The 10,905-nt window shown below is 34.0% G+C and overlaps 1 protein-coding gene across 1 annotated transcript; it reads right to left on the bottom strand.

Annotated features, from left to right (window-relative positions):
• Positions 1–480: 480 nt before the first annotated feature.
• Positions 481–1,113, bottom strand: LOC107633259 (F-box protein CPR1-like). Its single transcript, XM_016336898.1, has one exon. It carries the CDS (start codon positions 1,111–1,113, stop codon positions 481–483), a length of 633 nt encoding a protein of 210 aa, XP_016192384.1.
• Positions 1,114–10,905: the final 9,792 nt, after the last annotated feature.

The raw sequence follows: 10,905 nt of genomic DNA on the forward strand, positions 1-10,905 counted from the left end.
GGAATAGAGTTTAAACAAAGAGAGAGAAAAAAATTTTTTAAAAAAGACATGACAATTCAAAATAGTTTAAAATTGTTACTCAAAATAATCATATTTTGTTTGCATAAGTCATGCCAAAAATGGGTTACAAGTCCAAACTTTGATCTTACAAAGCATAGATTGACTTGCAAAATGGCATACATGATAGTTAGGCTTTTGTATTCAACGTTTAGCAAAAATTAATAAACTTATGCAACAAGTAGTCAAAGAAAGGATGTTAGAATTTTGTGCACTTCTATATGAAAAGTCTGACCCAAAATTGAAGTGATCTGTCTGCAAATTTGGATGCAACAAAAAGTTGTTAAAGAAAGGAGACACTCAAAATAATCACAATGACCTGGCCTGAACTTTTCTACACCTACATGAAATGCAAGGATTTAAAGTAACTTACAGAACAAAAAGCCCAGAAGCAGAACTTCGAAGAACTGAATTTTAATAGGGCTAAACCAGGCTCTCAACATAATCATTGGTAACGGGAAAATGACTTTGATCCAAGATAATATGGTCAACACTATTAATTCTCTGGTCATATAAAACTATCTTAGAAATGTCCCCGTTACTCACTCTAAGCACAAAGATATCTCCATTCTCACGTATAAACAAAGGCAACAGCAGCTCAACATTGATATGCTGAAAACTAATCTTTAACAATTGAGTCCAAGAGTTTTCATCTCCAAACTCCTTCATTTGCCACACAATAAAATGAGTTCTCTTGTAATCATGAGAAAGATACAGACAATTTCCCCAAACATTTAGACTTGGCTTATGACTGGGGAGCTCATCAATACCATTAGGCAGCAGAATCTGTTTATATGTCTCCGATTTCAGCTCAAGCGAAAAAATCACTAACATATCAAGTGTAACAGCACCCGAATCATAAACAGCACCCTGCATGTTCCGGAGTGCAAGCCAATTAAGAGTGCCACCGATGTACATGCCATCATCTTCAATAGCAAGTAGAAAGGCAGAAAAACTATCGATGTTCCTCCAAGAACTCTCACCGAACCTATAAACTTCCACAATTGTTTCCCAAGAATTATCGGTATAGTTGTTACTTAATATTATTCTTACCATCATTTTATTCATTTACTAGTTTGTTAGCATGATTAGTAGAAGTTATTATTTTACCCCTTTGTAGGAAGTTGTTACAATAAGGAATAATTGGCTATGCTGAGGCGTATTATTAGTCAGTTTAAATTTGTAAATTTGTTAGAGTGGTGCAGATATAAATAGCAGTAATTAGATTCGTATTGGTTTTGTAACTTTTCATTCAATGCAAGTTCATTACTCAAGTTCTTCTTGGTTTCTCTATTCATGAATGTTTTTCTCCATGTCCACATGCAATTTTAACATGGTACGGTGAGCGTGGATGGAGAAACATTGAGAATACTGATTGAAGAATGAGCTACTTGCTCTCAAAATTTACGATGACCTAACGTGAATTGAGAATGATGACTAGTCCAGCTTCACAATTGAGGCACTTTCTTCTTTGATTCTTCGAATTTTTTTTCTCTTTCATCATTCGTCTCGATCTCCTTTATCCCTCTTCCTCAGATTTTATTTTCTTTCTCATACACTTCTTCTTCTTCCCTCTTGAACTCACATGATAGAGTTTGATGAAAGCTTCGTCATTTTAATTTTTATTCATAGAATTGAAATAACAAGTTTTTGATCAACAAGATCAAGAGAGAAAGGTTGCGAGTTCATCACTGAAAATTCGCAGTTATGGAGGAAAAATCAAATCAAAGGAGTGGATCTGGAAGAGGCGTTCCTACCATGGATGCACAGCAATTTGCAGCATTCTTTAGTTAAATTGCACAGATCCAAAACTATATCAACAAGACAAATCCAAATCAAGATCTCTCCAGCCCCTATTACATACTTTCATATGAAAATCCAGGTATACCTATCACTAATGTGACTCTTACTGGTTCCAATTACAGTGCATGGAGCAAAGCTATGATTAATGCTCTCTACTCTAAAAATAAATTTGAATTTGTGGATGGCTCTATTATTAAACCTAAGAAGACTGATCCAATTTTAAGGCATGGCAAAGATGCAACACATATGTAGTTGTTTGGATAAATTTGTCACTTTGTCCAAACATCTATCAGAGTGTTCTCTGGAATAATGTCAGTTATAAACTCTGGAATGATCTTAAGCATCATTATTATCAAGGTGATAGGTTTAGAGTAGCTGAGTTGAATGAAGAAATATATGATTAAAACAAGGAGATATGTCTGTTACTGCCTACTTTGCTAAACTTAAAATCTTTGGGAAGAGATTGATGAGTTTAGGACAATATCTGGATGTGACTGTGTGAAATGTGAGTGTGGACTAGGAATTGTTAGGCTTCAAAGAGAAGAGGATAGAGTCACGAAATTTCTTAGAGGACTTGGAGAGCAATACTCTACTGTTAAATCTCAAGTAATGTTGATGGATGATTTCCTAGTATGAACAAGATTCTATCCATGATCATTCAGCAAGAGAGACAGCTCTTTAGTTTTGACACTGCCTTGGATACCAAAATTCTTGCTGCTGCTGCTGCTACTTCATCATCTGGCAATACTAGAAACTCTTATGCAAGAAAAGAAAAGGAAAAAGTTTGGAAGAATCAATCTAGCAAGGGACAAAATTGAAGCAAACTGCAATGTATTCGTTGTGGTAAAACAGGACACAGTGGATAATTGCTACAAAAAGCATGGATATCCACCTAATTCCAAGCCTCGTTATGAGAAGAGGAATTCTCTCATGAATTGCTTAACTGCAGATAATGCTGAGGATGATAGTGATAATCTCAGTGATCACCAATTGAAATTCTAAAGGTAAAGAGAAGCAACATTGCTAAATTCACACCTGAGCAAAGGGAAGCAATTCTAGCCTTGTCCAGCAAACAAGATGTGACTCATTCTCATAACATAAACCAATTTTCAATCAAAGCCAATCCTTCTCCTCCTAAAGGTAAAATGGCACATGTTTTGAATTTTCATTCCAATATTAAAGCTCTGAATATTTCAGCTCAAAAACACAAATCATGGGTTGTAGACACTGGTGCTATAGACCGTGTATCTTATACCTTGCAGATTTTAAAAACTATTTCAAAATTGATCCAATTGTTGTCAAATTACCCAATGGTTCCTTAACCACTAGCTATATTATGGGCACTATTACTTTTTTTGACAATCTTTATCTCACAAATGCATTATTCATTCCCACATTCAACTTCAAACTCGTATCGGTGTCAAAATTGACAGCATCTTTGCATTGTAAATTGACTTTTACTGACTTGCATTGTGAGATACAAGATTGGCACACTTTGAAGATGATTGGTGCAGTTAGTAATGTTGATGGTTTATACATTCTGCATAAAGATCTTCAAGTTCTCCATCACATTACGGCAGTTTCTAGCAGCAACACCTCTCAACATCTATGGCATGCTAGACTAGGCCACCCATCACATAATAGATTAGTTGCCTTACAAAAATATTTTGAATCTATTGATTGTACCAGTCCTGAGCCGTGTCATTCTTGCCATCTTGGCAAACAAAAATGTTTTCCTTTTTCAGTTAGTTATAGTATTGCAGAAAAAGTGCTTGAACTCTTACATATAGATATTTGGAGACTTATGTCCATTTTCACTTTTACAGGAAAATATTATTTTCTTACTATAGTTGATGATAATTCTCGTTTTACTTAGGTTTTATTCATGAAGAATAAAGGAGAGGTTTTACAATTGGTCAACAATTTCATTGTCTTTGCTAAAACTCAATTTGCTACAGTAGTAAAAATAATTAGAACAGATAATGGCCCTGAGTTTTTAAAGCCCACTTTTTATAACTCTAATGGCATTGTACATCAAAGAACCTGTGTTGAAATACTACAGTAGAATGGTGTTGTTGAACGCAAACATCAACACATTCTTACTTTGACTAGGACTATTATGTTTCATGCACACTTGTCTAAAACCTTTTGGAATTATGGTGTTGGACATGCTATTTACTTAATAAATCGATTATCAACTCCTTTCTAAATAATCACTCACCCTACCAGGTTCTGTATGAAACCTTGCCAGATATTTCTATTTTTAAAGTTTTCGGGTGTATAGCTTATGCTACAAGCCTAACAAGACATAGGAACAAATTGGACCCACACTACCAAAAATTTGGGTAAAAACGGCGGTTTTTTTGGGTAATTACGGCGGTTTGAACTGTTATTATTATCAAGTACGGCGGTTTTGAAAAACGTCGTAATTCAGAGCGCCATTTTGGTTATTACGACGGTTTTCTAAAAACCGCCACAATTTCCTGAGGTTAAAACGGCAGTTTTCCGCTGGGTTAAAACGGCGGTTCAAACCGCCATTATTTCCAGGTTAAAACGGTGGTTTTTTACTGGGTTAAAACGGCGGTTCAAACCGCCGTTATTTCCAGGTTAAAACGACGGTTTAAGGGTTGGTTAAAATGGCAGTTTAAACCGCTATTATTACCCTCACAGAATGGCATTTTAGTCGGTTAAAATGGCATTTTTGAACTGCCATTTTTACTCTAATATTGGCATTTCAGTCGGTTAAAACGGCATTTTTGAACCGCCGTTTTTACCCTTACAGAGTGACTTTTGATTGGTTAAAATTTTATTTTTGAACCGCCATTTTAACCCTAATAGTGACACTTTTTTATCGTTTAAAAATACAATTTTTACCCTCGTTTTTATCATGTTAAACAAATAATATTTATTATTAGAAATCATAATCCATAAACAAAATATTATATAACTCAGAAACAAAGTATTAAACATAATATATGATTTTTTAGTATTAGAAATCAAAAGTAATAATTCTTATACAAAGTATCAAACATAACATAATTTTTTAACTATAAATGTCATAACATGTAACTCTTAATACATAAAATCTCCATCATATTTCATGCTGCTCTATTGCTTGCTCTACAAAAAAATCTGTTAATAATTGGCCAAGAGCAAGAAGATGCTTGCATCTTGGATTCAGGGAGGGAACAAAGGGCTATTTACTTTTTTATTTACAAACTCGGGAACTTTTCTTGTCTCGAGATGTAAAATTCTATGAAAATTATTTTTCTTACTGTCATGCAGATGATTCAAATACTGAGAACACTTCAATTTCCACTAATTTGACTCCTTCCAATACTTCTAATACCTCTGATCATTTTGATTACAATTTTTTAGAAGTAACTAAAATTCATTTTTAGACAATAATAATAATAGTTCCTCTCATGCACAAAATCAAAATGATGATGCATTGTATGATACAAATGAAAGTGAAAACATTTTATCTTACCCAGAAATTCATGACCATTTGGAATCTAAACCTTCATCTTCATTTAAATCTGCATCTGAATCTACATCACATTTAGAAACTGAAATTAGAGAAATTACTTCTACTGAGAATTCTAACTTGCATGAAACTATTGATGTACGGAGATCTTCCAGGAAGACAAGGCCACCTGCATATTTGTAGGATTATGAATGTCCAACCATCAACATTGTACAATTAAAATAACAACAGTATATTCAAAGGTATCCTATCTCTAATGTTTTGTCATATAGCAGATTTTTCCCCATGCATTTTGCATTCTTCTTAGCTATACAAAATCCAGAGCCAAAATATTATGAAGATGCAGTCACACAAAAGTGTTGGCAAGATGCTATTAAAGCTGAACTCTTACTTTGGAAGAAACCAAACATGGAGGCTAACTTTCTTGCCAGCTAGTAAAAGACCAATTGGATGTAAATGGGTATTTCATGTGAAATATCATTCAGATGACTCAGTAGACACAAAGCTCGCCTTGTTGCGAAAGGGTACACACAAGTGGATGGTGTGGGCTACAAAGACACTTTCAGTCCTATGATAAAGTTGAGAACTTTAAGAGTAGTCTTGGCTGTTGCAGTTGTGAAGGGATGGTAGCTGAAACAAATTGACATCAATACAGCCTTTTTACATTATGAACTTGATGAGGAAGTATACATGCAAGTCCCTCCTGGTTTGGGTGCAAAACCTAGATCAGTTTGCAAGCTTGAAAAATCTCTTTATGGATTAAAGCAAGCTAGTAGGCAATGGAATTGTAAACTGAAATCTGTACTTCTTGAGCTCAATTACACTCAATGCAAGTCAGATTATAGTTTGTTTACTGAGACTACTGCACTTGGATTCATAGCTATCCTAGTATATGTAGATGACTTAGTGCTGGCAGGAGATGATTTAAATGAAATTGAAAACGTCAAAAGTGTCCTTCATGACAGATTCAAAATCAAGAATATAGGAGATTTGAAATATTTCCTTGGTTTAGAGGTAGCAAGATCTAAAAATAGAATTGCTTTGTACCAACACAAATATGCCTTGGACTTACTTAAAGAAACAGGGTTTAAAAACTGCAAACCAATTAGCACACCCATCGATTATGGAGTTAAGCTGGGGAAAGCCACAGGAGAGATGCTCACTAACTCCACTCCATATCGAAGGATCATAGGAAAGCTCCTGTATCTTTTCAACACCAGGCCTAACATAAGTTATGCTATTGAAAAGTTGAGCCAATTCCTAGATTGTGCTACTAATGAGCATCTAAGAGCTGCTCACAGGGTGCTGCGTTACATCAAAGGATCTCCTGTCACTAGATTATTTTTTCTGCAGACTCTAATTTGGAACTCATAGGCTTTTCTGATTTGGATTGGGTAGGATGCCCAGACTCACGCAGATCAGTGTCTGCATATTGTTTCTTCTTGGGTTCGTCCTTGGTCACTTGGAAAAGCAAGAAGCAAGTGACGGTTGCAGCCTCTTCATCAGAAGCTGAATATAGAGCTCTAGCACTAGCAACTCGAGAAGCACAATGGCTTAGTTTTGTTCTTACAGATCTTGGTGTTCTAATTCACAAACCTGTCAATCTATACATTGACAGCAACTCAGCCATTTATATTGCCACAAACCCAGTGTTTCATGAGTGCACGAAACACATTGAAGCTGATTGCCATATAGTGCGTGACAAGTTACAAGAACGTCTAATTCATCTTCTTCCTATCTCCACTTCTAATCAAATAGCAGACATACTCACTAAACCTCTTGCTCCTGGACCCTTCACCATAGCTTACTCTAAGCTTGGATTATTGGATCTCTTCACTCCCAATACGCCAAGCTTATGGGAGGGTGTTGCTTAATATTATTTTTGTCATTTTATTCATTTACTAGTTTGTTAACATGATTAGTAGAAGTTGTTATTTTACCCCCTTTGTAGGAAGTTGTTACAATAAGGAATAAGTTGTTATTTTACGTACAAATTTTTTATTTTTTAAATTTAAATCAATCCAATTGAATCATAATTTAATCTAAAATTTTTTATGTACTCTTTTTGAGTACTAATTGATCAAACATATCCATTTTAATCTCTTCTACCAACCTTTTTATGTACTAATTACATGCTAAAAATTTGGATTATTGATATTATTAATATTTTTTATTATTTTCAAATTTTTTTTTTAAAAAAATACATGTATCTCGTTTACACTATACACGTGCCGCATCCACATGCCTTATCTCGATTACACGGTAAACGAGATACATGTAAAATTATCTTGTTAACGAGATAAGAGATGGGGTATTTATTTCGATAAATATTTTTTAAATTATTTATTTTGGTAATTATTATATTTATTTAATTTATAAAAATAAAAAACCCAAAAAAATGGGAGAAAAGAAAAATAAAGAAAAAATAGTTTTTTTGTGTGTATTATTTAGATAGAAAAAGATAAATAAAAAAAGTAAAGAAAATTTTTTTATTATTTAGATAAAAAAACAAAGAAAAAAGAAAATTATAAGAATATAAAATTACATTAATATTTTTATCTATATTATTTGTAAATTATAATTTGTTATTGATAAGGGAGTAAATGTATAATTTTATTAATGTTTGTATATTTTTTATTTTTTTTGGTAAAAATATTTTAGTGAATTTTACGCTATTTTTTTGCTTTATTTTTTTTTCATTTAAACAATAAAAAATTTATTTTTTCACTATTTTTTTTTTATTCTTTTTTTCTTCAAATTCTTTCCATCCAAACAATGTGTTAGGTTATGTTTTATCATTTATATTTTATTTGTCAAATATAAAATAGTAAATTGTGTTCATATCTTATTTATCAAATATAATTTTGTCTTTATATTTTTATTTTTGTTTAAAAATAAATACACATATTGAGGTATTTAATTTTTTATATTTTATTATTTATGTCATCTTCGTATAAGACTAAACATATTTCTCTTTTGGAGAAAAAAGAGATATATAAAGAATTAATAACATATATCTATTCTACGGATTTTTTTATATAAATTAAATAAATATATTATTTACGAATATAAACAATTTGCAGTATTTTTACGAAATTGCATCGTATTATTTATTTCATTTACAGTTGAAAGAAATTTGCATGTATTTTGTTTACATTGTAAACGAAATAAAACTGACATGCTGAGGCGTGTTTATTTCGTTTACAGTGTAAACGAAATACGTTACGACAAATTATCAATAGCTATAAAAGGATGCGCAACCCTTTGTATTCTTCACAACAAGTTCACTACTTCCTCTAAACCTTTTTCTTTCGTAAATTAGCCATAATATCTAATAGTAATGGATATTTTGTTATATTTGTGTACTCCAATTGCCTTATGAGAAATGGTGATAACGGGATCATTTTTGAGTGTGATAATCCCGTGTTGTTGCGTACACGGCGAGTTGCCTCGTTGTCGAAGCTGAAGAATCTGATATTGAGGAACGTCGCTGGTAGTGGAAGAAAAGAGGTCCGACGGGTAGGGTATAGGCTACTAGCACCAATGGGAGATAGAGTTTTTCAGTTTCATTTGTTTTAGCTGCATGGCAACGAGCATGTGCAGCTGATGTTTGATATCCATGGGAGAATCATGGCCAACAAGTGATAGAGTTTTTTGCGGAGGTTAGTGATGTTGGTGGCGGTGGATCTGGACAGTCAGACTTTGTGCAAGATGATCCACCTCTCACATCACCACCGATCCACGTTGGTAGTCCGTTGGATGACATGGACGTTAACGATGAAGAATCTGACGAGGACTATGTTGCACATAGCAACGACAGTGATTCGTCAGAAGATGATGACGACGAGGAGTTCATACCGGAGACTCCGATAATTGGACAACAGTCTCATCTGCCGTGTCATCCTCCCGTTGATACAATCTAACCTATCCGTGAGGATATCTACCCTACAAGGTGCAGTTAGGCAAAGCTATCACTTCAAACCCTCGTACAGAAAGGTGTGAATGGCGAAACAGAAGGCAATTACTCATATATACAGTGATTGGAGGAGTCATACAACAAGGTGTCGAGATTACTGCAAGCACTCTAGAGTTGTTGTCCTGGAATAGTATATGATATCAGTGTTGTACCGTAATATGATGGTCACTGACATTGGGTATTTTTGCCAGTAAAGAATGTCATAAAAACAGTCGCATTGTAGATATAGTCTCTAAACCGAAAAAAATCCCTTCGTACAAACGTTTTGGGTGTCACAAGTAACAAACCCCTTTAGAAATTGTTAACCAAGTATTCAAACCTCGGGTCGTCTTCTCAAGGAACTGCGAGGAAGTATGTTCTTATTATTGGCTATAAAGGTTGTAATCGGGGTTTAGAAGATGAGAAGCAAGTAAAGTAAATGGCAGTTAAAATAAATAAATACTGTAAAGCAGACTTTTGGCAAGGTAAGAGAAATTAGAGGTCCAACGTAGTTATCTCTCCCAACTATAATGAAAGTTGAATCTAAACTCCACTTGATCAACCTGTACTAGGGCAAAGGAAAGTCAAGGGACTAATTAATCTGGCCTTTGAATCCTATTTATTTCCTAAGAAAAGGTTGGGATTACTTAAGTTCAGCTCAATTAGCAAGATAACGATTATCAATTATGTTGAGTTTAATAACTGTTGAGTTACTGAATTCTTAACCAGGACCAAAAGGGGAAAAAGTAAAATTGCTGGAATAATAAAAATATCCTTAGATGGGAAGCAATGGTAACTTAAATCAAAGAGAACAATCATAAACTGAAAATACCTCAAATATTATTAATTCAAATAACAGTCTGTAACATGGAAGAATTCTTAAATCAAATTATAATAATCAATTCAAATGTTGGAATAAATAAGTAAAAGTAAAACTAAAATAAAAGAACATTAAACCTGGGATCCAGAGTTACTCTTAAAACAAGAAGAAATCCTAAATCCTAAAAGAGAGAGAGAAGATCTCCCTCTCAACTAAATCTAAATCATTGAAAAGTAAAATATGCGAGCTCTCTTTGAATGGATGCATTCCCACACTTTATAACCTCTGGTCTATGCTGTCTGTACTTGGATCTGGGCCAAAAAGGGCTTCAGAATTTGCTGGGGGTGTATTCTGTAAATTCTGATACGTGGCCTTTGTCACGCGTCCGCGTGGGTCACGCGGTCGCGTCATTTGGAGCTTTTCCTTCCCACACGGTCGCGTCAGTCATGCGGCCGCGTCACTGCTGATTCGTGCTTGGCACGCGATCACGTCGTCCATGCGATTGCGTGGATCCCAGTTTCCTTAAAGCTCCGTTTTGCTTTCTCCTTTCATTTTAGTATGTTTCCTTTTCCATCCTTTAAGTCATTTTGCCTTAAAAAATCTGAAACTACTCACTAATCACGGCATCGAATGGAAATAAAGGTAATTAAATTAATTAATTTTAAAGCTTAGGAAACATGTTTTTCATTTACATCATATAATAAGGAAGGGAAAGTAAAACCATGCAATTAATGTGAATAAGTAGGTGAAGGATTGTATAAATCACTCAAATTAAGCACAAAA

This window comes from Arachis ipaensis, chromosome B3 (genome assembly GCF_059453495.1).
Source record: "Arachis ipaensis isolate K30076 ecotype BB chromosome B3, ASM5945349v1, whole genome shotgun sequence".
NCBI classification, from domain to species: Eukaryota; Viridiplantae; Streptophyta; class Magnoliopsida; order Fabales; family Fabaceae; genus Arachis; species Arachis ipaensis.

Excerpts from the sequence above, each read along its gene's own strand:
- LOC107633259 (XM_016336898.1), bottom strand. The coding sequence starts at position 1,113 with ATGGTAAGAATAATATTAAGTAACAACTATACCGATAATTCTTGGGAA.